We start from the raw sequence: 27,992 nt of genomic DNA, 5'->3' as shown, positions 1-27,992 counted from the left end.
TGAACTGTCCAAACAGATCGAATGCTTTATTAAAATAAACAGGTCACTATTGTAGATGGAAGATAACAGGCAACAGGATGAACGGCTATTTGTACAGTGCAGTGCTGTACGTGTCTACTCAGAAGTAAGCCCCATTAAGTTCAATGGGACTTGCTCCCAGGTTAAGGGGTCATAGGATGGCAACCTAAAATCTGAGTAAACGTGCTTAGGATTCCACTGCGTTAATAGTAATTCATCCCATCACGAGCTCTCTTCCAAAATGTTTTCTCCCCTTTCTCTGCCCTCTTGTTTCAGGGATTACATCAGACATTTTCCTGGTCTTCGTGGGACAAGATTACAAAGCAAGAGAATAATTTCGCCAACCATTCTACATTCCTCCATTTGAGATGCTCTGTTCTAATTTGGTTTGTTTGTTTGTTTAACAGTATTTATAATATATACTTGCTTCTCAACTGTAATGATTCTCAAAGTAGGTTGCACAAATCAAATCAGATTCGCTGGCATGTTGCCTTTGGGCTGTCAATGGTATCAAACTTTTTTTTTTTTAAATGCGGGAACCACTGGGAAAGAAGCCACTAAATTATTTTTAGTGGGCTTGAAGAAAGAACAGACGCTTCACTTTCTAAGCCAGGGCTGGGAAACGCTTTCTCTGCTGGGGGCTGCTAGTCAGCAGTGGGCGGGGCAGGGCCCGAAAGGAGGCGGGCAGCCCTGGTCTCTTTCTGCCACCTCCCCCCCCCCCCCGCCCGCTTCTTTCCCACCCAGTAGGCTGCCAGGGAAGAGACAGATCACTCTTGCCAGAGGTCTGAAGTGATTGCAAGCAGGGGGCTTTTGGAATCCAGCTGAAGGGCACCGGTTGCCCCACTCGTTCTAATCCCGCTGCTGGTTCTGTGTGCTCCTCCTTTGCACACCCATGTCCACAAATCTACTTCGGAAATGCACTCCGCATCAGTGGAGGCTGGTGGCTCTGACTTTGGTGGGGCTGCAAATACATTGTTGGCTGCAGTCAGAACCAGTTGGAACTCTAAAGGAGCTATCCAAGGTGCTGAGCCCAGTTTGGGGATAGGGTTCAGCACCTTGGACAACAACTGCAATCCAAAATGGATTCACTGCCCCACTGAAAATGGATTCACCAGCCTGCACTGCTCAAAATGCAATTCTCTGTAGTTACATTTGGAGCATCATTTGAAGGGGGGGTGCGTGTGGCGTTTGGTTTAAGCGTATCCCTTCGACAGCTCTTCCGGCTTGAGCTTTGGTCTGATCCCTTTGTCGGCTCGAGGCTTGCGCGGTTTAGCAGCTGCATGGTGACCATAGGTTTGCCTTCTCGGCAATTTGGGTTGAAGTATCTACATCTGTTTTGTGTGGCGCTTGGGCACAGCTGGACTCCCCGCATTCTGGCAATTCTGGAGAACGGGCGTTCCGTTGGTCGGGACAAAGGCCACGATCGGTGTCGGCAGCTGGCGCTGGCTGCCAAAGAGTGTGGGCTGGACGGGAGCCCGGGCCACGCCCAGGCGCGACTCTCGGCTTGGCACAGCATCTTAGACTAGAGCGATGGGCTTGGACCCCGAAGCGTTCAGGAAGGCCGTGGGTCCCGTGTCCAGCTCCATGAAGGCAGAGTACAGAGTGGCGAGCTGTATGTCAGGCAGGCCGTGGTGCTGAGTGCCGCCGTGGCCGCCGCCGCCACTTTCGGCGCCCGCCTGACATGGGCTCGGGAAGCCCTGGGGGGGCACTGGGGAGGGGGATACGAGAGCCAGGGGGTCTACGGCCAGGCTGTCATCTTTCAGTTCTTCCCAGAGGTTTCCTGTAAGGATGACAACAGCAAACCCCACGGTCAGTGCTGCCCAGGCTTTGGGGTCCTGGGCAAGGCCCCTCCCTCCATGAGCTGACCTCCCTCCGCCCTGGTCCCCAATGCCTCCTCCTCCTCCTCCTCATCTCTGTGGCCACGTGACCGTTGGCAGGCAGGGACCCAGGGAGCGAGTGGGGCACCGGCCCCTCCTCACCGCCCCATCGCCTGGGCTGGAGCGAGAGGCGGAAGGCGACCGAGCACGCTGCAGTGGGGGGGGGAAGGGAGGGGCGAGACCCGGGGCCCCTGCTGGGTGTGGGCCCGGCAGTGCCTGGCCAGGCCGACCCCTGACGTCGGCCCTGCACACTGTGGCCGTATCTGTGCTGAAGCCAGCCCCCAGCTGCCGCAGGACCCGCTGGCTGAGCGCGGGCTAGAGCCACCTCACCGTCCTGGCCCAGGGCTAGTTTGGTCATCATGGGGGGAAGCGAGCGGCACTTCTTGCAGGGATAGTGGGAAGGTTCGTCAAGTCTGAGTCAGAGTCATGCCGAGGGAGTTCAGAAGGCCTGAGTCCGAACCAGACCCCAGCCTGACAACCCCTACACTTTTCCTCTGGGGCGCTCAAAATCCAGACGCTCAGGAGAGGAAGCCTTAACCCTCTCCCCACCGCAGTCGCCACCCCTGTCCCCCTCCCCCAAGCCATCGCCACCCTCCCCTGGTGCCCAGACACATGCAGGAGCGAGAGCGCGGGAAGACTTCACCCAGCCCTCGCCACCATCCCCCACAGTGGCGTTAGGCACAGTGGATACTGGTAGCGGCAGTTCGCTAAAGCTCTGACGAGAGCCAGTGTTGCCTAGTGGTTAGAGTGCTGGAGTGGGACTGGGGAGACCTGAGTTCTAGTCCCCACTCAGCCATGAAGCTCCCTGGGTGACTTTGGGCCAGCCCCTGACTCTCAGCCTGGCCTCCTTCACAGAGCTGTTGTGAGGATGAAATGGAGAGGAGGCAGGCCATGTACACCGCCTTGGGCTCCTTGGAGGAAAAGGCAGAATAGAAATGTAACAAATAAATAACTTTAACCGGAGGGCGGGAGGCATGGAAAAGATGGGCTTTGAACCCTTCTCTATGCAAAGCAGGGGCTCTACCCACTGAGCCAGGCTTCCTTCCCACCGAATCTTTTGATGGGTTCAACCAGACCTTCTTCCCTGCCAACACTGGATGGGCCGCCCATGGGGAACGGCGTACCTTGGAGATCGAAATCGGTGAGGGACGGATTCAGGGCATCCACGTCGTTGCTGAGGTCTCCTTCTGGCATGAGCACATCCTGCACAGTGCGGGGCGTCGTCAGCATCTTCATCCCGCTCCCCGGGGGCGTCTGAGCCGGCAGCGGCGACTCTTGGCTCCGGCGTCCGTCCTGAGCGTCTGTGGAAGGGAGAAGGGCGTGAGGGCGTCTGGCAGCCCGTGGGCGAGAGCGGAGGGGAGCCTCGGAGGGCTGCTCCATGGCAGGACATCTGTTGCCCCCCCCGCATGCCGGGCAGTGGGGGCCTGGCAGGATGCGGCCCTTGGGCGGGAGCCAGGGGTGCAAAGAGACAGGCGGCTCACGCGGAGGGTGGCTCTGCAGGGCCATCTGCCGGGAGCCTGAGGGGCCCACTGCTTCCGCTGGGCTGCAGGACATCATGGGGGGTCTCAACTTCTCACTCTTCTCTCCTATTAGCATGTCCAGCTCTTCTAAACAGATGAGTAAAAACAGAATCAGAAGAAAGGACAAACGGCCTCTTCTGTGAACCTAAGAAGGCCTGAGCACGGGACTGGACCAAAGGCCTCTTCCGTCCCGCACCACGTCTCTCACTGGGGCCAACCGGGTGCCTCTCGGAGGGCCACAGGCAGGGAGGAGCACAAGGCCACCCTCCGCTCCCATGCCTCTGGCCTCCAGAGGCACTGTTTCCATGCACAGCCGGAGGAGCAGCTGGATGCTCAGAGAACCACGTCTGCCAACCTGCAGGGTCTGCTGCATGCTGGCCGCCGTGGGGCCACAGCGACAGCCCTTCAGATCTGGCTTCATAGTCCATTCTCCAGTCAAAACACCTTTATTTTATTCACTCCATTTCTATCCACCTCTCTTCCATCGTGGAACTCAAGGTGGCCCCATGCGGCTCCCAGGTGGTCTCCCCTCCGAGCACCGACCAGGCCCCTGCAAGGCGGCAGCCCCCTGTGCCTCCAGGCCAGGCCTGGGACCTTGGCTGAACGTGGCCCGCCTCTACCATTTGGCCCCCGACTGGCTCCCTGACTGGCTTCTGCACCACATCAGTGCTCCGGCCAGCAGTTGGCGACCTTCAGGGGCTTGGGGGAGTTTGATGGCTTCCAATTGTTGCTCGATTTGCATTCTTCACCCGTTGCTCCACCTGTCTCCACCTGGCCCGATCCTGACTTCCTGATGGGTTGCCTCTTTGCATTGCTACCTCTGCCCTGCATGTTCCACGGGGGCTGCCTAATCAGCAGCCAGATGGTCATGGATCCCGCCCCTCCCCAAAGGCAAGCAGGTCCCAGACCCTCACTGTGGAAGGGCGGAGGCGAGAAAGAGCCAGGCGGCCTCCTGAAGCCCCCAGCCCCCGATGCTGCTTTGCGGCAAGTGGACTGCACACAAGCCCCACTTCTGCCGATTCTGAGCGCGCCCACCTGGCTTGGCCATACTTTTCCGGACTGCGATTGGGTCCTTCCTCTTCCACTTCTGCAGCTCCTCCTGCATCTTGTCAACCTTGGCAGGGTTCAGGGCCCATAAGCAGCCTTTTCTGGACGAGCTGCCAGACTTGTTTTCGACTTTCTCAAAGCACTTGTTGAGAGATAAGTTGTGGCGGACGGAGTTCTTCCAGCCATCCGGGGCTGTCTAGAAAGACAAAATGAAAACAGTCACAACCAATCCAATCGGATGAGAATGGGAGAAGAAAAGGTCTTTAATGAAACAAAGTTTTTAAAAAGAAAGAAGAGGGGGAGAGAAACATTATATTCTGTAGATCCATATCAATGAATACATAGAATAGAATCATAGAATAGTAGGGTTGGAAGGGGCCTAGAAGGCCATCGAGTCCAGCCCCCCGCTCAGTGCATACGTATATGCATAAGAAATGCACATGAAATGCAAAGAAATGAAAATACAACTTTCTAGCAAATTGTGTGTAGGCTTGGTGTCTCAGCATGGAGAACAGGAGCCTGCCGTGACCTTGGGTATCTCAGGTTATCCAAACCGCAAAGAGGGACTGTGGGATGAGCAAAACACTGGCAGGTCTTTGGATTTTGTTTAAGCGCCCTGGAAAAAGCGTGTACACCATTCATCAGCTGTGTGTGGACCTCTTCCATCCTGATTCATGACATGATACAGAAGAGTAAGTAGGGCTGCTTATTACTTGTCATTATTATTATTAATGAGGATGGGACATGTAGTCTGTGTATATCTATGTATATACATCTTAGCTGTAATTGTGGCACATGGAATTCTCGGACAGAAAGTCACCCAGTTATAAGGCGTGAGGTGAACAGCATTTGTGGAAACACGACATTCCAGGACTGGATTTATTTGGAAGGAAACTCTGCATCACGGTGACCACTCACAGGCAGGCTGAGCAATGAGAGGCGCATCTACGGACCTGATGCACTGCCAGTCTTCTCCACCCCTCAGGCTCAGGGTGGCTGGCGGAGTGGCCCTGCTCGCAGGCAGAAGGTCCCAAGCTTGAGCCCCAGCTTCTCCAGGTAGGGCTGGGAAAGGCTCTCCTCTTCTGGACCCCCAGAGAGCTGCTGCCAGTCCGTGCAGACAACACTGGGGTGGAGGGAGGGAGAGACCGACCTGGGAGAAGGCAGCTTCCCAAGTTCCTGCGCATCTGGAGAAACACGCATCCCAAGCCCATCCGTGCTGGTGGGATGCTCGGACAGGCGTTTTGCGGGAGGGCGTCCTCCTGCGGGGGGGCAGCCCCCATGAACACACGGCCAGAGTGGGTCAGTCTGGCCCATGGCGAGATCAGCCGAGAACTCACCGCTGGGTGCAGAGGTGGCCATCTTGGCGTCTGGGGAACGGCGCGCTCCCAGGTTGGACGCCTGTCTGCCTAGGCCAGCACTGTCTGCCCTGACTGGCAGCGGCTTTCCAGAGAAGGTCCTCTCCCTTTGGGGGCTGGACTCGATGGCCTTGTAGGCCCCTTCCAACCCCACTGTTCTATGATCCCCCTCTCTGGCTGCCCCCTCGTTTTAACTGGCGACGGCGAGGATGGCACTGGGACCTTCTCGCGCAGTGCTGGGCTTCCATCACTGGCCTGTGTCTCATCCCCCTGGTGTCATCTCTTGTCTGCAGCCTGCTCCTAGATAATTACATTGTGCAATTTCCTTTCTATTTATTTTTCGTTACTACATTTATATATTCCGCCTTTTCTCCTCTTGCAAGGAGCTGAAGTCAGCTCACATGGTCCTCCCCCTCTCCATTTTATCCTCACAACAACCCTGCGAGGCAGGCCAGGCTGAGAGCCAGGGACTGGCCCAAAGTCAGCCAGGGAGCTCCATGGACTCGAGCCCGGATCCCCCCAGGCCCAGTCCAGCAGTCTCACCGCTGCACCGCCCTGGCTCTTGCTACACCATGCTGGCTCTCCTTGGGTGGACAGGAGCAGTCTGGCGACCGAATCTTCTTTGAAACGTTCAAGTGAAAAAGGCAACGTCAGAATCGGAAGACTGTGTTGTGCTGGAACGATACCTGCTAAGTACTCCAATAAAAGACCCCCTCCTTTTTGATTCATGTTCTCTCTGGGTAATGAGGAAAACAAAAGTCTCTCCTTTGCCTCAGGCAAAGGCGGCTCTGTAATTCATCACATGCTCAATTAGAAAGGAAAAACGGACACACAAGTCTACCAAAGAAACCAGCCCAGAACTTTCAACTTCTTGGAAGTTTAGGATCCACAGCTGTCTGTCATCTTTACATTTTTACAACTAGGAGCTAAGCATGCGGGGGGGGGGGGTGTCCGTTCCAGGTTGGCACCAGTGCTCAGCAGAAGGAGGGGTTTCTGTTTCCCTTCATGCTCTTCTCCCACTGAAAAATCATTGCTCTTGTATCATAGAGTCCTAGGGTTGGAAGGGACCTCAAAAGGTCATCTAGTCCAACACCCTGCCAATGCAGAAACACTACTAAAATGTATTTGGATATTTGATACCTCCCTCTTCAAGAATATTTATTCTTAGCGCAGCACCTTCCAGTACAGATTTTAAAAATGCCGACTACAATACAACGCAACGATAAAGAAAACACAGCGGCAGCTTGACCAGATTAAATCCAAATTAACAGGAATAAAAGAGAGCATGAATAGTCATAATGGAAAGGAGCATTGGGCTCTTTCCCTGAGTGGGAGATCCGACAGGCACACTGGCTTTTCACCCTGCTGGTTGTGCAATTTAGTGCTAACTCAGAAACCTGGACGCATAGGCACCCCCCTCAAATAATAATAAAAAAAAAACCAACGAACTGTGCATGCAACTGTCTCTCAAGCACCCCTCCTCTGGAAAGTGCAGATCCTGCTAGTTGCCCAGAGTTTCCATTTGGTCCACAGTGCATTTCAGGGGTTGGAGAATTCTCCAATGGATTCAAATGAGTTCAGATGTCTGTGAATCCGACCTGCAGATTCCTCAGCAGACTGGCTTTTTCCAAGTTGCAAGGATTCTGCAGACCATTTTTAAAAAACTTTCCAGAATTGTACACTAATTTAGTCAAAACGTTGTGGAAAATATGGTACAATATATGCCATTTAAAAAACAACAGCCCTCACACACTGTTTTATACATCTCTGACCTCTCTTCAGCCTCTGCTGCATCACAATCTTTGTCTTGTGTGCTCTGCTCATTGATTGTACAGCAAGCTAAGAAAAATACTCAAATATTACGTGTCAGCAAATGTTCCATAGATTGTGGCGTATGTTTTTGCATACCTTTCTGAAGGGGAAAAAGAAGCAGAATCTGTCAGTGAGTGGACGATGGAGTGAAGGGAGCCTGACGCTCTGCCAAACACAGGCAAAATGAATTCAACAAACTCTGTACATCCCTACGCGGTCGTTTTGCCTAGCTGGCAACCTCTTCCACTGATAACAGATTTGCATGGGAAGAGAGTGGGTGCTTTCAGACGAGGCCTGAGTGTGCAATTGCTGTGCTTCAAATGGGGCATTTTACAGTGGTCCAGGCAACATTGTCTTCCATTTAACCCTCCTGTGTTTTCCCATTGCCTCTTTCGGGGGAGTGCTTTCAGATGACGCTTTTATCATGCAACTGCCATGCCTGATTCATGGATGTTCATGGGGTCCCAGATGTTGCCATCTTCCATGGTTTTCCCACCACTTCTTCCATCTTTTCTCCAGCCCCCCAAAATCCAGTAAGGAGGGGGGACGGAATAGCTCCGTGATGCCTTCTGACCGGCAGCACCAGGAGCTGTCCGTCTGGAAGCGCCCCTCGCTGTGTAAAGTAAGCGTCTTGCAACGGACACAATGGAAGACTCGTGCGAGCGTGGCACGGCGTTTCCAGAAAGGATCAGTGCTGTGCGAGTCATGGCCTCGAGGAAGGTTCCTCCCGCTTCCGGTATTGGATTTCCCAAAATTCACCCAGCTCCATTTGCTCCTAGAGGTGCTTTCATCACGCTTCTGTGACACTCCTGTATGGGCAACCTCTGAAGCGCACAGGTAGGAAGTTCGTAAGATCACAGGATGCTGCCTTCTACCAAGCCCACCCACTGGTCCATCTAGCTTAGTACTGCCAGAATGGATCATCATCAGCGGCCCTCCAGGTTTCCAGGCAGGGCTCTTTCCTAGCCCTATGCTGGGGATTGAACCAGGGACCTTCTGCCTGCAGGAACTGGGTGTACAGTCCTTCCCCTAAAAACAAAGTAAGGCTCCAGTCCTCATGGTTCTGAATAAAGTGGAACGTAGGAAGCTGTTTGATACGGAGCCAGACCTGCTCCATCTAGCTTGGTTTCATCTGTGCTCACTGGCAGCGGCTCTCCAGGGATTCAGGGAGATTTTCCAGCCCTACTTGGAGATGCTGGGGAGTGGTAGAGCCCATGCAAAGCAAGGGCTCTACCACTGAGCTATGGCCCTTTTCTCATTCTTCCTGATGGACAACCCACGTCTTTTTGGACTTGAACCCCATTCTTGTCCTTCTGTTTACAGCAAGCCTGGAGAACAGCTAATTCCCCTTCAACTGGAAAACAAGCCCTGCCCTCTTGCAGTGAGGTTTCTGAGGAACAACAGCCTGGCCTGGGCCCCTCCTTGTGGTCGGTGGTGAGCTGAGAAGATCTCAATCTCTCCGACCTCCAGGAATCTCGCTTGTGTCTGCATTTATGTGACCACGACAGTGTTTTTGCTGAACATCTAATTACATTTCTAATTAATTTTTGCTCTCCGCTCGCTCCGGTTTTCTCTGAACCTTTTCCGGTTCTGTAGCTTGCTCTCTGCGTCACCATCCCTCGCTTTGCACAAGCTGTGGAGAATGGGATGGATCCAGACTTAGTCCTACCTAGAGTCAACCCACGGAAATCAGTGGGACTTCAGCTAGTCATTACTAACGCAAGTCCCATTGATTTCAGTGGGTCTACCCTAAGTAGGACTAAGTCTGGATGGCTTCACCGTGAAATGACACTTGTTGCTTGCAAATGCAATTGGAGTAGCATCCGGCTGCAACTGGAGCATCCCTAATCCCTGGCCTGTGCTAGGCTCATATCCACAGGGCTACCTTCCTTGACCTGGTGCCTGCCAGATGTGTTGGACTACAACCCCCATCATTCCAGCCGGCATAGTCTGACACATCTGGAGAGGGCCCCAGATTGGGGAAGGTTGTTAAATAGCAGGGGTGTGGAACCTCTTTCTGTCAGAGGGCCAAATTCCATTTCTGAAATATTGTAAACAAATACATGCAGAATCTCTATTTTATTTCCAGCCCTCTAAAGGCGGGTTCTGTCTGCCTTGTTCCTACTCAGCAAGGATAATTGAGTGTTTCTGCTCAGCAGTTCTGGAGGCGGGAGTGGCGGATGCCCTTCAGAGATTCCCAGAGTTTTGTCTGTGTGTGTGTATGTGTGTGTGCGTGTGTGTGTAAAGGCGTGGGGTGCCCGCTGTCATTTCAGGAATAAGGGAAGACTCCTGCAGCCACATGGCCCTCTTTAAGCGCAAGCGCTCAGAGGACCAGGACTTGGCCCCTTTTGTCTTTCTCCAGGGGAGAAGACCAACACTGGTGGGAGAGATCAGGGGCCTTATCCTGCCAGGTCTCCAGCCAGTTATGTGCTCCATCCTCCTCCTCGACTTGGGGAAACACCGGAGGTGTCCAACCCTGTAAGCAAGATTCTAGTCCTCACGGTTCTGAATCAAGTGCACCCTGACCCTCTCTCTCAGAACACCTTCATGCATTTCCTCCTCTTCATTCCAGTGGGCTGCAGCACACGGAGGTGAGGAGAAGCGGGGCCATTCCATCAGCCCTGCTGTAAGACCACTTGCTTCCCCCGCTCCCCGCAATCTCCTCTTCCTTTTTAGACCGTAAGCCTGCAGGCAGGGCCCATCTGGTTTTTACTGACTGTACGTAAGCCATTCTGGGAGTTTTCGGGGGCTGAGGGGATGGGGTAAAAATGCAGTAAATAACACAAAATAAAGATATGCATCTTAAGGCAAAATGCATGACGATGCTTAACTTGCTTGAGGCCATGCGATGAACCGCGGCACCCAGTGGTCTCTCTGTGACCCCACACTGGCTCTGTCCTTCCACAATGCAATGAAAAAGACCCAAGCACTCCTAAAAGAAGCCCTTTCAAATGAGCTGGAACAAAACCGCCCCCCAGGCAACCCGCTTGCTGGAGAAGGGATAAGACACACTGAGAAGCCAACCCGTAACTAACATTTCTCCTCTGCAGCATACGCTCCCCTGTGCCTCTTGATCTTTAGAAGGTTATGGGATCTTGCAAAACTGTTCCCTGTTAAATCCGCCTCTAAAGAGGAGGGAGAGGCTCTTCAAAGGCGGATTCCGTCCTCCCTGCATACAACCCTGCCCCCCTCCCCTCCGCAGACGTAGGAGTTGGATTGTTGTGTTTCAACTAGAAAGGAGCTGGTTGCATCACCATGGCTGCAAGTGCTGCGACAGCGAGGAGAAGTTAATTGGGGCGGGCGTGTGTCATCCCCATGCTTTCCCAGTGTGTGTGGTGGTTGTGCCGTGTGTGTGGTGTGTGTCTTCCCTTCCCTTCCCAATTAATTGCTCCTCCACCCCTTTGCTCTGTGCTCTGGAAGCTACTTGGTGTCTTTTTCTGATGTCTCTCATTTTGCGAGCAATTGCTTGGCAAGGGCTTCGCTGGAAAATGCAGCGGAGAGCAGACCACGGGGACAGCCAGCTGAGAGGACACCCATTTTGAAATAACAGTATTTTGCCATGCTACGTTGCAAAGAAACCAAGGTGGCTCACAAGAAAGGATCAGTGGCAATAAATCAGCCGGGCGCCAAATGTCTCGGGGGCTTTGTGGAAGATGCTGCACGCACCCCTTCTGGCAGAAGCCCCGCTGTGCATAAATGGGGAAGAACCACAGCTCCGTGGCAGAGCCCCTGCTTTGCATGCCGAAGGCCCCCAGTTCGATCCCCGGCAGCTCCAGGCAGAGCTGGCTCGAGACCCAAGGCAGCCATTGCCAGTCAGTAGTGACGTAAATGGAGCGTTGGTCTGAATGGGTGTAAGGCAGTTTCCTATGTTGCTATTTAACCAGCCCTTCATTCAGAACCATGAGGACGGGAACTCATCTTACTTTCATGGGGAAGGCTGAAGCTCTGTGGGAGAGGACGCAGAAGAGAAGGGTGTGCTTCTTCACACAGTGCACAGTTAAACTATGGAATCTGCTACCACAAGACACAGCGATGGCCACCAATCTGGATGCTTTTAAAAGCGGATTGGACACATTCTTGGAAGAGGAGGCTATCGATGAGTTCTGGTCCTGATGGCTCTGTGCTGCCTCCAGCGCCAGAGGCAGGGAGCCTATGTCCAGCAGTTCCTGGGGTACACGGGCGGAAGGGTGCTGCTGCGCTTGTGTCCTGCTTGTGGGTTTCCCGTGGGAAGCTGGCTGGCCGCTGTGTGAACAGAATGCTGGACTGGATGGACCCTGGGTCTGACCCAGCAGGGCTCTTCTTATATTCTGCATGAGGAAGGTCCCAGATTTATTTTTTAGAGTAAATCAGCTGATAAATTGACCTTTCTTTAACATCATGGGGAACGTTAAAGGCAGGGTTTTGCACGGTCAACAATTGCACAGCTGTGCAGGCATGGGTTCTGGATCTGAGTACTGAATTTGGTGTCCCGAAAGCAAGTTTGTAGCCCTCCTTGTCACCGTGAGTACGGTAGAGTGAGTGGAATCAAATGTCACAGTAGACTTAAGCAGAATAATCCTGGCAGCGTCTTCAGCTCCTCGCCTTGCCCTTCCTCCAGAGTTATCAACAAATAAATATAAAGCAGGCCCACTCAGCCCAAACGGCTAATTTCGGCTTCATAGTCTCCTCTTTGCATTTGTGTCTTTTTTCTTCTTGTAGTGTGGAGTTGGACTGATGTAGAAAAGACAAAACACAGCTGGGGATGTTGGAGAAATCCGCAACAGATTCAAACAAGTTTGGATTTCTAAGGTATCTCACCTGCAGATCCCGCAGTGGACTGCCTTTTCCCACATCGCCTGGATTCCACGGGCTTGCAGACTGTTTTTTACTTTCCAGAATTGTACACAAAATTAGTAATACAAAAATAGACAAAATAGCCACACACAAAAAATTAAATGTGCATTTTTCCTCATAGGCTAAAGTGTGAAAATGTGGATTTGGGGAGGATTCACGCAAGTGTGCACTTTCCAATGCAAACTCAAGTTCAGGAAATTGAGAAAAATCTGACTCTGCCAATGAGCAGACAACAGAATGAAACACACCTGACAACTGGTGAAAGATGGAAGGAACTGATGGAACAAAATCCGCACACCCCAGCGCCCAGCCCTGTTTCAGAACTGCTGTCCTGCAAGGTGTATGCACCACATCTGCGAAACAGGCCCCATATAAATAACACGCCAGAGTGCAGTTGCAAACCAGGAGAGCTCACCTTGAAATAAGGGAAGTGTTCGGTCATGAAATTGTAGATCTCGCTGACAGGAAGGCTTCCAGTTTTGCTGTTCTTGAGAGCCATAAAGATGAGGATGCTTAGAGAAGCAGAAAATGCAAAAGGGATGTTACTACATTGTTGGTTTTCTTCTTACTTTGCCTATTTTACAGCTTCTGTTACAGGGGATGTTAGTGAAACGTCCGAGAGGAGAGACAGCCAGCCTCCGAACAACTCAGGATTTCAGGTTGTGGGACCCACCTCACTAGCAGGCCAGGGTTAACCCATGGTATCTCCAGTTTAAGTTAGGCGTGGGGGAGAAATCTGGTAGTATATGAGGTTCTAATCAGGTCCTGGATTTTTCTTATTGTTGATTGTTTACAATTGTTTAGATATATGTGTGTCTCTATGTGTAAGGTCTGTTTATATGTTTGCATGTAAATGGTTTTTTATACTATGCATAATGTATTTTTAATGGTTTTAAATATCTGTAAACTGCTCAGGGAACTTCAGCTATTGGACAGTATGGAAATGTAATACATGAAATGAATAAACTGCTTTTGGTCCATATTTTAATTTTGCACTTTCAAAGCACTATGTGAACCGAAACTCAGTAATCCTTCAAAATTTGCACTTCTCCAAATTTTGCAGTGTTCTTCCATCAAAAAAAGCTTCCCCCCCACAAAATGCACATGTTCAGAAAAGTTCACACAAAAATGCATTGATTCGTAGAAAATGTATTTTGTTAGGCAGCATCTTAGCTGTGAAAGACCTCCCTCGGTCTGAGACCCTGGACAGCATCATTGCCCAGAGCAGACAATATTGGGTGAGACATCTGCAGATACCCTGGCCTGTGCAGAATCCTAGAGTTTGAGGGGCCTTGGAGGTCATCCAGTCCAGCCCCCTACTCAATGCAGGGATCTTGCAATGACAGCATCCCTGACAGATGGCTGCCCATGCCTCTGCTTAAATACTTACAGCAAAGGAAAACCCACCACCTCCCACGGCAATCTATTTAACTGCCAAACAGCTCATAACCTTACAAAGTTTTTCCTGACGTTTAGCCGAAATCTGCTTCCCTGCAATGTCCACCCATTGGTTTTAGTCCTGCCATCTGGAGCAACAGAGAACAAGTGCTCCTGCAAAGTTCTTTACACAGGAGGTGTGTGTGTGTGTGTGTGTGTGCGCGCGCGTTGTCCCTTCTCCTAACTAGAGATATCTTTTATTTGAAGCTTTTTTCATTTCATTTACTAGATGTCTATATCACCCAATAGCCAAAGCTTTCTGGGCAGTTTACAAAGATTAAATCCCTAAAAATACAGAATAATAGCATAATATAAAACCATTTGCATACAAGAATGTAAAACAATTTTGCACGATTAACAATAAAAATCCTAGGACCCCTTAAATATTTTTATCATATGCTGCCAAATGCCTGGGAGTATAGGAAAGTCTTAACCTGGTGCCAGAAAGATGGCAACGTTGGCACGAGGTGGGCCTCGGGGGGTGGGGCATTCCACCAGGGAGAAGGCCCTCTCCCCCGCTGCCACCCTCCAAACCTCCCTCTTGGAGGAAGCAGTTTGAAGGAGCCCAGTTTTTCCGTCCAGTTGCAGAATCTGCGATGTTGTTGCATGAAAGGCTCTTGCCAGCTGGACGCAAGAACCTTGTACTTATTTTCACAACACTTTTTTATTTTTTAATGTAAAAATAACAGTGCAGATGGATTACCTGTATGAGTAGATAGGTTTCGGAAACAGCGGCTGCCGATGTTCCTGGGTACTTTGGGGAGCAATTCTTTGGTAGGGGTAGTGTGATGCCGAGATATAAGTGACGGGGTAGCCGCTCCCTGCAGGATACTAGCAACACAAGGACAGAAGAGAGGCGGCACGGGTCAGACTGGAGAAGGAAGGAGGCCAAAGCGCAGCAGGAGAAGGGGACTTTCAGCAGCACACTTCTTGTTTGGCTTGTCTATGCTCCACCCCAGTGCTGTCAAAGGTGAACAGCAGTGAGGAAGTCAAGTCCCAAAGGGATGATGGCTGCCCATGCCAGCCACAGAACAGGAATCTTAGAATAATGGTATTTCACATGTTTCTTTATTTTAAAAACAACAATGGTGAGTGGATTCTGTATTTAAAAAGACACCCAGTGTAAAATTCATAAAGGAAGAAACAAACAAACAATTCAATGAAAAATAAGCCCAGAGATGGCCCTATAATAATAATGATAGTAACAACAACAATCCCCTTCATGGATTACTGCCTTGTTGTGGCAAAGGGGCTTGCGTAACTCGCTGAAGCCATAAGCTATGCCATGCAGGGCCACCCAAGATGGACAGGTCATGGCAGAGAGTTCTGACAAAATGTGGTCCACTGGAGAAGGAAATGGCAACCCACTCCAGTATTCTTGCCAAGAAAACCCCATGGACCGTATCACAAGGCTAAAAGAGATGACGCCAGAAGATGAGACCCTCAGGTCGGAAGGTGTCCAATATACTACTGGGGAAGAGCAGAGGATATTTCCAAGTAGCGCCAGAAAGAGTGAAGCGGCTGGGCCAAAGCCGAAAGGACACTCAGCTGTGGATGTGTCTGGTGGTGAAAAGAAAGTCCGATGCTGTAAAGAACAATATTGTTTAGGAACCTGGAATGTCAGATCAATGAATCAAGGTAAGCTGGAGGTGGTCAAACATGAGATGGCAAGTTGACATCTTGGGAATCAGCGAACTAAAATGGACAGGCATGGGCGAATTTAATTCAGGTGACCATGATATCTACTACTGTGGGCAAGAATCCCTTAGAAGAAATGGAGTAGCACTCATAGTCAACAAAAGGGTGGGAAAAGCAGTCCTGGGGTACAATCTCAAAAACGATAGAATGATCTCAGTACGAATCCAAGGCAAACCATTCAACATCACAGTAATTCAAGTCTATGCCCCAACCACTGAGGCCGAAGAAGCTGAGGTTGATCGGTTCTATGAAGACCTACAACACCTTCTAGAACTAACACCAAAAAAAGATGTCCTCTTCATCATAGGGGATTGGAATGCTAAAGTAGGAAGTCAAGAAATCACCGGGATAACAGGCAGGCATGGCCTTGGTGTACAAAATGAAGCAGGACAAAGGCTAATAGAGTTTTGCCAAGAGAACACGCTGATCATAGCAAACGCTCTTTTCCAACAGCACAAGAGACGACTGTACACATGGACATCACCAGATGGTCAATATCGAAATCAGATTGATTATGTCCTTTGCAGCCAAAGATGGAGAAGCTCTATACAGTCAGTCAAAACAAGACCTGGAGCTGACTGTGGCTCAGATCATGAGCTTCTTGTTGCAAAATTTCGGCTTAAATTGAAGAACGTAGGGGAAACCACTAAACCATTCAGGTATGACCTCAATCATATCCCTTATGAATATACAGTGGAGGTGAGGAATAGATTTAAGGGATTAGACCTGATAGACAGAGTGCCTGAGGAACTATGGACGGAGGTCCGTAACGCTGTTCAGGAGGCAGCAATTCAATCCATCCCAAAGAAAAAGAAATGCAAGAAAGCCAAGTGGCTGTCTGATGAGGCTTTACAAGTAGCTGGGGAAAGAAGGGAAGCGAAAAGCAAGGGAGAAAGGGGAAGATATACCCAACTGAATGCAGAGTTCCAGAGAATAGCAAGGAGAGACAAGAAGGCCTTCTTAAATGAACAATGCAAGGAAATCGAGGAAAACAACAGAATGGGAAAGACTAGAGATCTCTTCAAGAAAATCGGAGATCTCAAGGGAATGTTTTGTGCAAAGACGGGCACGATAAAGGACAAAGAAGGCAGGGACCTAACAGAAGCAGATGAGATTAAGAAGAGGTGGAAAGAATACACAGAAGAACTATACAGGAAAGATCTGAATGTCCCTGATAGCCATGATAGTGCGGTCACTGAACTTGAGCCGGACATCCTCGAGAGTGAAGTCAAGTGGGCCTTAGGAAGCATTACGAACAACAAAGCTAGCGGAGATGACAGTATTCCAGCTGAGCTTTTTAAAATCCTAAAAGATGATGCTGTTAAAGTGCTGCACTCAATATGCCAACAAATTTGGAACACTCAACAGTGGCCACAAGACTGCAAAAGGTCAGTTTACATTCCAATTCCAAAGAAGGGCAACGCCAAAGAGTGTTCAAACTACCGCACAATTGCACTCATTTCACATGCCAGCAAGGTGATGCTCAAAATCCTACAAGGAAGGCTTCAGCAGTATGCGAACCAAGAACTACCGGAAGTACAAGCTGGGTTTCGAAGAGGCAGAGGAACTAGAGATCAAATCGCCAACATTCGCTGGATCATGGAGAAAGCATGAGAATTCCAGAAAAGCATCTATTTCTGCTTCATTGACTGCACTAAAGCCTTTGATTGTGTGGATCACAACAAACTGTGGCAAATTCTGAAAGAGATGGGAGTACCAGACCACCTTACCTGTCACCTGAAAAACCTGTACGAGGGTCAAGAAGCAACAGTAAGAACCAAACATGGAACAACCGATTGGTTCAAAATTGGGCAAGGAGTACGACAAGGCTGCATATTGTCACCCTGCTTATTTAACTTATATGCAGAGTGCATCATGAGAAACGCCGGACTGGATGAATCACAGGTTGGAATTAAGATTGCCGGGAGAATTATCAACAACCTCAGATACGCAGACGATACCACCCTAATGGCAGAAAGTGAAGAGGATCTAAACAGCCTCTTGTTGAGGGTGAAAGAGGAGAGTGCAAAAGCTGGTTTGAAACTCAACATTAAAAAAACGAAGATCACGGCATCTGGCCCCATCACTTCCTGGCATATAGAAGGGGAAGAAATGGAAGCAGTGACAGATTTTATTTTCTTGGGCTCCAAGATCACCGCAGACGGTGACTGTAGCCATGAAATTAAAAGACGCTTGCTCCTTGGGAGGAAAGCTACGGCAAACCTAGACAGCATAGTAAGAAGCAGAGACATCACCTTGCCGACAAAGGTCCGTCTAATCAAAGCTATGGTTTTCCCAGTAGCAACGTATGGCTGTGAGAGCTGGACTATAAGGAAGGCTGAGCGCCAAAGAATTGATGCCTTCAAACTGTGGTGCTGGAGAAGACTCTTACGAGTCCCCTGGACTGCAAGGAGGTCAAATCAGTCAATCCTAAAGGAAATCAACCCTGAGTGCTCCTTGGAAGGACAGATACTGAAGCAGAAACTCAAATATTTTGGCCACCTAATGCGAAGAGAAACCTCTCTGGAAAAGACCCTGATGCTGGGAAAGACTGAAGGCAAAAGGAGAAGGGGACGGCAGAGGATGAGATGGCTGGATAGCATCACGGATGCAATGAATATGAACTTGAGCACGCTCCGGGTGAGAGCGCAGGACAGGAAGGCCTGGCGTGCTCTGGTCCATGGGGTCACGAAGAGTCGGACACAACTGAACAACAACAACAACAGGAGGAGAGGAGGAGGAGGAGGAGAAATCTTCACCATCATAAACTCAGACTGTGCATAAAGGGCCTTCTTAATAAACAAAACCAAACACACATTTTGACCTGACAGTGGAAGGAATCTCTGGGCTGGCCAATCTCTCAGGAGTCCTGGGTGCCCTGTGGGGTTTGAGCTGGGACTGAGACAGTCCTATTCTTCCTCTCCCTCCAATGTGTGCCCACCTCTAGTCCCCACACCCACCCATTTCCTCCATTTCCATCCCCTTCCTCTCTTGTCTCTGTAGGGGCAGAGACCCGGTGGTGCAGCATTATTAGTATTAGTATTTATTAGTATTCATATTTATAATGAGGTAACATCCATATTCCTCAGAAAATAATATGGTAATAATAATAGAATAACAATTCTATGTTTCTATTTGATTATGGTTTTTCTTTTCTGAATTTTTTGTAAACCACCTTGGCTGGTTTCAGAAAGGTGGCATAGAAATCAATCAATCAATCAATTGCCACCTTCATGAAGGTCCCTCCTTCCTCAGCTGTCACTGCCAGCGGCCATCCCAGCAGGATGCAGTGCGGGAGGCGAGAGGGAGACACTCCAGCCCTGCTCGAAGACTTAATATTTTTCCCCTCTTCCCTCCCCATCCCCTTTCCCTTGTGTGTCTTGTCTCTTTGGATTGTAAGCTTGCCAGGCAGGGGCTGTGTTGTTTTTCTGGGTGCACATCAGCCACTCCGAGAACCTTTGGGGCTGGAGAGCAGGATAAAAACACTCTGAGTAAACAGGTAAGTCAAGAATGATAAAATCCCTGCAGATCTGAGGGAACAGGGTGATGCTTCCGAAGACATACAGAGCCTAGGTTGTGCAGGTCTCTGAAGGCCAAGCCCCTGAGCCCAGAGGTCACTGTGAGCTGGCGAAGATGCTGGCGTCTGCCAGTAGACCGTTTGCAGCCCACCCCCAGCAAGTGCATTCTGTGCTAGCAGGAGCTTCCAGGCAGTTTTCGAGTGTGCCAATCGTCCCGACTGGGATGTGATAAAGACACGGACGACGGAGTAAAGATCTCGAGCGCGAGCAGAAGGGCCGGGGCACCAAAGTGGGTGCAGGGGCACTACTGCCTGCCCCTGGGAGACCAGGAGGGATGTGGCATAGCTCACAATGCTATCCTATGCACGGGACCTGGAAAGAAATCCTACTGCGTCCTGTGAGGCTTACGCCCTAGTAAGTGTGTTTAGGACGGGAGATTTTGGAGTGTTTGAAGTAGTTCACAGACCTCAGGTCAGCCTTCCTCAACCTTGTGCCCTCCAGATGTTTTGAACTTCAACTCCCATCAGCCTCAGCCAGCATGGCCAGTGGTCAGGAATGCTAGGAGTTGTAATCCAAAACATCCAGGCTGGGAAAGGCTCTAACGTCTCTTTGGGTTTTAGCTCAAGAATTTGCTCAGGGGACGTCAGTGACCAGATGCTTTAAAAATGCAAAGCAGTAAGTCCATAACCACGTGGGGGTTTCAGGACAGGCCAAAGGAAGGGGCTTCTCACAAAGCTCAAACAATGGAATTCTCCACCTCGAACTTAGGTGGCTTTAGGTGGGGAATCGACACATTTGCAGAGGATACGGGCGCAATCCTGTGCATGTTTAGACAGGAAAATGTCCTACAACCCTATGCGTGTTTAGACAGGAAAAACATGTATTTTTTCTGTCTAAACATGCGCAGGATCATGCCCTAACAGCAGAAACCCAAGTGTATTTCCAAAAGCTGGTGTATAGATGCAGCTGCCCCTCACAGGCCCAGGGAGCAGGATGGTGCCCTCAGATGATCCACGGCTACTGATCCTGAGGGCCACATGCGATGTCTAGAGGGAGGGCAGTATGCCTCTGTACAGCAGTTGCTGGGGAGCATGGATGGGAGGGTGCTCTCGCATTCCTGTCTGGCTGGGGGCTTCCCACTGGGGCACCCGGCTGCCTTATTCATTCATCTAGCCATTAGTGCATTTATATCCATCCTTCTCTCCTCTTGCAGGGGGCCCAAGGCAGCTCCCGGGGTGGAGCTCCCTCCTCTCCACGTTATCCTCACAGCTCTGTGAAGTAGGCTAGCCTGAGAGTCAGGGACTGGCCGAAAGTCGCCCACTGACCTTTGTGGCTGAGTGGGGACTAGAACCCAGATCTCCCAAGCCCCAGTCCAAGACTCTAAGCACAACACTCTGGCTGGACACTACGGGGAAAAGGTTGCTGGACTAAGTCGACCTCTTACAGTTCCTCTTACAAGGGTGGGGCCCATCCTTCCTCGGTCTGTGCGCCCAACCCTGAGGCCTGCACCGTCCGTCCGCAACGCCTGTGGAACAGCCGCCAGCAAGAGCGCACCCTGCGGCCCAGCGGGTGATGGGGGCCACGTGGGGCGTGCTTTGGGGTCAAGCTCTGTGCCTGACTTCGAGGACTTCTTAACCACAGGGCAGTGATGCACCTTCCAGGAAGGCTCCGGGCTGCGCGCCCTGCCCTGCCTAGCTCCCCGGCGGTTACCAGGCCGGGCTCATGGGTGCTGGCATTGTAATTTTGATTTTATTGGTTTCAGTGTCTCCTTGGAAGTCAGGGAGGGAGCTGGCTGAGGTGTAATCATCAGGGGCAAACGCAGGGTGTTTAAAGGCTATTTCTGTTTTATTGGTTTCTTCTTTTTCTGCGGGAGGGGAGGTGGACGGGGAATGGTCCATCGGCGTGACGGGCTTTCGCAACCTTTACGAGGGCAAGGCTGGCACAAAAGGTGCCATTGTTCTGAGGCAGATGGGATGGCGAATGCTGCTGACTCACGCCATCGGGTCAACAGCAGTTGTTCTCCCCTTGCCCCAGTAAAAGCAACGCAGATCCATGTGGATTTCTTTATTTTGCCTGTTGAGGACAAAAGGAGCCGGGAAGTTGACCTTGCAGGACAGAAGAGGCCTTAGTAAACCTGGCAGAGACTAGCCCAGCTGCCCCACCGAAGGCCCCCAGATGTTTTGGACTACAATCCCCAGCATTCCTGACCATTGGCTGGGGCTGATAGGAGTTGATGTCCAAAACACCTGGAGGAGAGCAAGTGGGGAACCTGGGCTGGGGGCTTTCTAAGGAAGGGTTTTGAGGACCACCTGGGAGGCTTTCCTGTATTGGGAGGCCTTGGGGTAAGTGGCAGTAAAGGGTGACCAGAACTGCCCAGGGCAGCGAGGCAGGCTTAAGAAGCAGTAACATCAAATGAGGGCCATGGCTTGCTGGTGGAGCAAACGCCTTGCATGAAGACCATCCCGGGTTCACTCCCCGATGTCTCCAGGTAGGCCTGAGAAAGACCCCTGTCTGAAATCCCTGGAGAGCCACCGTCGGTCCACGAAGACCAAACTGGATCAGATGGACTGATGGCTTGACTTGGTAGAAAGCTGTTTCCTGTGTTCCTTCTTGAACTGGGCCTTCCTGAGGACTGGAATTTCAGGCGAAGGGCTGTAGCTCAGTGGTAGAGCCCCTGCTGTGCCTGCAATGCTCCCAGGCGCAATATCCCCAGCATCGCCAGGCAAGGTGGGGAAAGTCTCTCTTGCTCTCTCTGAGACCCTGGAGCATCTCTTGAGCTGGGGGGGCCACAAGCCTGATCCAGATGGAGGCCTTTTTCCGAGTTCCTTAACATAAAATTAAAAAGATGACTGAAGGGAGACACCACGGAGATCCAGGAAGCTTTTGTGACACCTCATTCACAGCCATTTACAGGGGGTCCAGATGCTGTCGTCGTCTTCCACTTTTAACTGTTTTTCTCACTGCCTCTTCTGTCTTTGCCATTAAGGTAGATGAAAAAAGACAGACCGGCATCGCCAGGCCTTCTGCTCGGTAGTGCCAGGAGCCCTGACTGGAAGCAGCCCTCATAAAACCACGAGCGGCTGTGGGGGAAGGCCTGCCTGGCACCCCCGTTGTGGCCTTTCCGGCGCCAGCGGAGGACCTTTTCCTTTCCCCGGCTTTTGAGTCCTCCGGTTTCAAGAACGGCGCCTGTGTGGTTTCACATCTTCACGCCGTCACTGGCAACTACCCTGGTTTCACTTCGGTTGGATTCTGTTTTCAGCGTAACGTTTTTCTGTGTTGCGTTCTGCTCTGTTGTCATATTTGACGGTGTAAAACGTTTTTGTGCGACAACTGCCCAGAGCGCTTTGGCTGTTGGGCGGTATACAAATGCAGTAAATAAACAAGCACATCATAAAAATGCCCCTCGCCTCTTCACGCCACGCAGAGCTGGCGCCGGGTTGTGCGCGTGTGTGTGGGTCTTAGGCAAGCTGAGTTCCGTGGGGCACCTCTCTGAACTGCCCCACCTCCTCTTCCACCCTGTTGCCGCCGCTCAGCCATGTGCTCCCTCCCTCTTGGCCCAATCCGTGGACAGGCAGCGCTGGCCCAGGGGAAGAGCAGCAGCAGCCCCTGAGCCAGGCACTTTGGACCTCTTGCTGGGGCCAGGTGGATGCCCAGCGTTGCCAAACCCGGGACCAGCCCTGCTTCCAGCTCCAGGATGGGCACAAATCCTGCTTCACCCAGGGCCTAATTAACATGGGATTTCATCACCGCCGGATGTCGCAATGGACAATGTTTTCACTGACGCTTTCGAAAAAGAATGGGATGATCTCATCTCGGAAGACAGGACGGCCAAGTGATGGCTGTTGGTTATCAATTGGCTGGAGGCCTACCCTGCCTTTCGCTCCGGAAAGAGCCGAAGGCGGCTGACAGGAAAGAATGAAGCACAACTCACTTTGGGGCTCGGAATATGAGGAACGTCACCATCCCCTGGGGCAGAGAAGCCGTTTTGCCCCTACGACAGGTGTACTGAGCAGCAGGCCAGTGGGCCAAATTTAGCCCACCTGGGGCTGCACTCTGACCCTCCTGGGTGCCCCAAAAGGCCCCTTCCCTTTCCCCCAACCACAGGGCGCTGGGTGGCCTCCCGGCTTTTGCAGTCCCCCTGCCACCAAAAGGCTGAGGTGCCTCTCCCAAGGCAGTAAGAGCATTAAGCAGAAATCTGCTCGTACTTGGGGGGGCATCTGGGCTTCCCCACCCCGCCGCTTCTGCCTTTGGCGCCACCCACCACTGCAATGCGCCCCTCCCCCAAGAGCGTCTCTGAAACTGAACGTGGCCCTCGGCCTCAAAGGCGCTGGGCAGCCCAGCCCTGCCCTCCCCGACGACAGCAGCCAAGACAACACGGAGAGGCGATCCGATCGCTACTGCCTGGCTGTCCGGCGCCTCTGGGCGGCCGGCGTCGGGTGCCACGATCGAGTGACCTGTCATGCAGTGCCGGGTCCAGGGTTCTGAGGGCCTTGGGCGAGACCTCCTCCCTGGCCCCCTCCCCCGCGAGCCGCCGTCTCCCTGCCAGGGTCACCAGCTGCTCCCCCTCCTCTGGCAGAGCGCCAGGGAGCACGGAGGCCGTGGCTGCTGCTGCAGTGGGAAGGAGGAGGAGCAGGTCCAGGGGGCTCTGGTCCGTGGGCCCCTACTGGGGGCAGGCCCTCGGCGGGTGCCCCACTGTGGCTGCCCTTGGCCCCTGCCTAGCTTTGGTAGATCCTTGGGGCGATGGACAACTGGGGAGGCGTTGTCCCATTTGTGGTGCGATGGCACATTCTGCTGACTAGGTAACCAGCTCGGGCTTGGCGTCAGTTGCCCTTACCTGGTGGAAGGGGTGTGAAGGGCAGTACATTTGTGGCACTTGCGGTTGGTAGCAATACAGGCTTGGCTGCTCCTCCAGCAGGGGGGTCTTCAACTTGACATCAGTGTCCTGGAGGCGGAGAGGAGAAGGACGTCAGGGGCCAGGCGAACCAGGACGGTGCCATCCCCCACCCACCCCAAAAGTCACGAGCCTTTGGCCTGCTCTTCCACATCCATGAACACCAGCCTCCAAATAGGTTGGCCCGCAACCCCCGTCATTCCCTGTCAGCCATGCTGTTTAGGGGGATGATGGGAGTTGTAGTCCAACCTATCTGAGGGTCACCAGGTTGGGGAAAGCTGGGCTAGAAAATGCCTGCATCATATGAGCACCATCTACTGGAAAAGTGTTGCTCAAGTCTCAAAATATCTCATATTCAGGGGTGTTGCTAGGGTCTTAAAAGATTTGGGGGCCAGACCCATACGACACAAAGCTGCATAAAATCAGGTTATGCTAAGTTAAATCTATATATGTGCATTTAGAACTAGTTTCTGAGATTTATTTACATTTTACAGGAGGCAAGCAGCCCACTAATATCCCATCCAAATAATCTCAAAATAAAATATATCCTTCAATTAATTTGCAGCCTGAACCAGATCATTCCAAACCAATGGGAATTTTGTTTCTTATGCTTAATTGCCATGCAAGGGAAGATTGTGGGGGGATGGCCACATCTGAGAAGGGGAGCATTAACTCTTCCCTCCCTAGCTCCAATCCCCCCTGAAAATTGCCCCCTGCATGGCAATGAAGCCGAGAAGAAAAGCCTTCCGTTGGCCCCAGTGAATGCTCAGGGCTCTGGAAAGTCATCCGGGGCCCTGGGAAATAGATCAGGGGCGCAGGCCTCATGGGGCCCGGGCCAAGCAACACCCCCGCACATAGTTCACCACTTTCCCTTGCCCGGAGAAAGACCTCGAATCTTGGCTCTGCGGTGCTCACTGGAGCGAACCGGTTCCTCCTCATTTGAAGCCAGTATGGGCAGGACAACGAGATGTTTCTAGATGCTCCTTTTGTTCTCTCTCACGCCGTGGAACGGGAGAGCTCTTCCGCTGGCTTGCCAGCCCAGAGAAGGCTGCTACTGTTGGGCCTCCAATTAAGGCCGCAAGTGCGTCGAAATGTCTTCAGTGATGTGCTTAGCACACCTGGTCCCTCCCCCCTTTTTTTCTTTTGCTGGCCTACAGATGAGGACAGAACATGACACTGGAGGAACAACCTGACCAGAGCCAGCTCTATATTCGGGGCGAAAAGGGCGGCAACCTCAGTCTCTCCCCCACCCACCTGTGGCAGAGAACCCCCCTGCAGCCAGGCACATTTGCTCCAGTGCACGGCATGCACCTGCCGCTGGCCGCGCAGGATCTCCCCCCCTGCCTCCAACCACCTCAGTAGAATAGGGAGTCTCTGCCCTGCCCTCTACCCCACCAGCCCTGAGGAGCACCAGCCACCACTGAACCTGAGGGGGGGGGTGCGCAGAGCGTTCCGGAACAATCCCCTTGAAACAGCTTTAGGAGCCCCACTGCGCTCAAGGCGGGGCACCCATTTTTGGATGCAGGAGGTCCCCAGTTCAATCCCTGCCACCTCCAGTCAGAAAGATCAAGTCGGGGGGAGGGGAAAGACGCCCCTCTTCCTCGAGACTCAGGGAAGTCGCACTAGTCAGAATAGCCAACACTGGGCTAGACGGACCAGTGGCCTGAGGCAAACAGGAAAGAAACCCTCACCATCGCTTGGGAGTGATGTTCCTGCCCCGGGTTGTTGTACTGAAGAGCATTGCACCAAGCGGGCTCGGAGGAGAGGTTCGGAGCTTGCGTGATGTACATCTCCGCTTCTCCGGTCATGGTCGGCCCGGCAATCTCCGCGAAGTCGTCCATGCTTGCCGTTTTGAACAGGTGCCCATCCACGGGAAGCTGAGCCTCAGAGAAGATCTCCTCCGTGAACTGCCTCTTGTAAGGGTGGAAGGGGGTTCGGACGCTGTTCTTGAGGAGCCTCCCGCAACTCCCCGCAGTGCCGTCCTCATAGCTGTACCGCCAGAATTTCTCGCCAGTGGAAGGGGCCTTGTAGGTGTCCTTCTCAGTATGATGACCTTGGCTGGCAGGAAACCTCCCATAGATATGATCCGGAGGTGACGAAGAGGGGCTGGAACTCTGGGAAGATTCGGAATTCGTCTTTCCTGTCCTGCTGTCTCCGTCGTAGGACTGGCAACAGAAACCCGGACTCTCCTGCAAGCCAACCCACACAGGTCATGTCTTTCTGGGGGCGAGGGCTGCCTCCAAGAGCTGGTCCCTTTCGGGGGGATCTGCTGTGAGCTTTTCAATTTGGCCGAGCAAATCTCCTAGAAGGCCTGCAGGCAGATTTTGATATGGATGAACACCCCTTCTAGTTTGTTCCTTGCATGACCTGTTGCCCTCCAAATGTTTTGGACAACAACTTCTAGTGCCCCTGATAATTGGCCATTTGGGTTGGGGAAGATGGGAGTTGAAGTCCAAACAATGTGGCAGGCACCAGGCCGGGGAAGGCTGCCCAAGCATCTCCTCAGGAGAGGGGGCCAGACCTCAGCAGTGGAGCCCCTGCTCTGCATCCAGAAGTTTGCCAGTTCCATCCCCGGCACTGCCGGTCAAAAAGGGATTTCGGTAGCAGGTGATGTAAACGTTCCTTCTTTACTGAGACCCTGGAGAGCCACTGCCAGTCAGAACAGGCAATACGGGGAGAAATGGACCATGGCTCTGACCTGGTACAGAGCAGCTCCTGATGATCCTCATCAGCTATCATGGCCAAGGTCTATAAATCTAGCAACAGTGTTTTATTTCATCTCTACCCTGCCTTTTCAGGAAAGCTTTAAAAGTATGGAAAGCGAGAGGGCAGCGGGGGGGGGGGGATGCTGTAAGAAGTAAGAAAGAAGAAAGTTTTTCTGTTAGGAGAAAAAAAGAAGTAAGGAATGTGGGATTTGTGGCCAAAATACTCGGTGATGGCTTCGGGAATATTCATGGATAACTCTATCAAGAACTATTAACTATGAAATAACAAGGAAAGCCCGTGCTGGAACATGAGTGTGTGTGTGTGTGTGTGTGTGTGTGTGGTGGGGGCGGGGGGGAATCCAAAATCAATACCTGGGCAATGCCTTTATTAGGATCAGCCCAAATGCTGCAGAAGTATGTGAAGTTTTGAATTGTCCAGAACACTTCTTCATCAGGTACAAAAAGCAGGGGACAGAGGAAGGAATAGTAACATGCCAAATTTTGGCCTAATGTGATGGCCATGATGTCTGCAATTTTAGACCCAGTCTCAAAAGGGTGATTTGAAGACCAAACGAATGAGTCGGCGGTAGGTGTGGCAGGTATCATCCTGACGAAGAGTTGTGGGGAACTCAAAAGCTTGCACACTTTTGTGGCATTCAGGCCAGCCCTAATAAAGGCGTTGCCCAACTGTGCTGGGCTGGGTTTTATTAACTGTGAAAATGTTCCATCATTCCACATTCTGCGCCAATCAGGTGCGCTGGGGCAATGTTGCCTTGTCTGAGGTTCTGCTTCCTTTGCTCTGCCATGCATGACCCTGCAGAAATCCATGGATGCTCCCGCCGAATTCTGTCCAGACCAGCGCTGGTCAGGGAAAGGAGATAAATGCCAAGGTGGTGCAGTGGTTAGAGTGTTGGACTGGGACTCGGGTTCCCAGACTGGGGTTTGCATCTCCACTCGGTTCACTGGGTGGCTCTAGGCCAGTCCTTGACTCTCAGCCTATCCTACCTCACAGGGTTGTTGTGAGGATAAAAAGGGAGAGGAGGCGGCTGATGTAAGTTGCCTTGGGTTCCTTGCAAGGGGAAAATGGCAGGATATAAATATAAGAATAATAAATATCTTACTTGCTGGACAGGGGAACCTGAATCTTTGTGGCTCTGCATTTCCAGAGGATCCGAAGAAGAAAACGTAATGTTAGCTTGATCTTGGAGCAATGACACCATCACCAAAGCCACACAGGAATCCTGTTGCAATGGACAAAACAACAGGGTGGGTGGGTGGGTG

General features: G+C 51.8%; 1 protein-coding gene across 1 annotated transcript; it reads right to left on the bottom strand.

Annotated features, from left to right (window-relative positions):
- Window positions 1–3: 3 nt before the first annotated feature.
- On the bottom strand, window positions 4–27,946 carry FOXN1 (forkhead box N1). Its single transcript, XM_084823096.1, has 9 exons — window positions 27,833–27,946; window positions 25,698–26,195; window positions 23,950–24,057; window positions 14,603–14,730; window positions 12,878–12,974; window positions 4,451–4,658; window positions 3,377–3,502; window positions 3,020–3,196; window positions 4–1,798 (listed from the first exon to the last, which is right to left on the bottom strand). Exons 1-9 carry the CDS (start codon window positions 27,929–27,931, stop codon window positions 1,536–1,538), a joined length of 1,704 nt encoding a protein of 567 aa, XP_084679222.1. The 5' UTR covers window positions 27,932–27,946; the 3' UTR covers window positions 4–1,535.
- Window positions 27,947–27,992: the final 46 nt, after the last annotated feature.

This window comes from Heloderma suspectum, chromosome 16 (genome assembly GCF_057233095.1).
Source record: "Heloderma suspectum isolate Gila_16-S chromosome 16, 16-S_ref, whole genome shotgun sequence".
Taxonomy (NCBI): domain Eukaryota; kingdom Metazoa; phylum Chordata; class Lepidosauria; order Squamata; family Helodermatidae; genus Heloderma; species Heloderma suspectum.
Note: the sequence above shows the minus strand (reverse complement) of the source record. Positions and strands in the feature narration are given on the sequence as shown.

Bases quoted from the DNA above. Each gene is read 5' to 3' on its own strand.
- FOXN1 (XM_084823096.1), bottom strand. From the start codon at position 27,931: ATGGTGTCATTGCTCCAAGATCAAGCTAACATTACGTTTTCTTCTTCG. The intron at 14,731-23,949 runs GTAAGGGCAACT...TTGTGTTGCTAG, and splicing joins CTTCACACCCCTTCCACCAG to TATCCTGCAGGGAGCGGCTA. The intron at 3,197-3,376 runs GTGAGCCGCCTG...TCCCTTCCACAG, and splicing joins CCTGCAGAGCCACCCTCCGC to ACGCTCAGGACGGACGCCGG.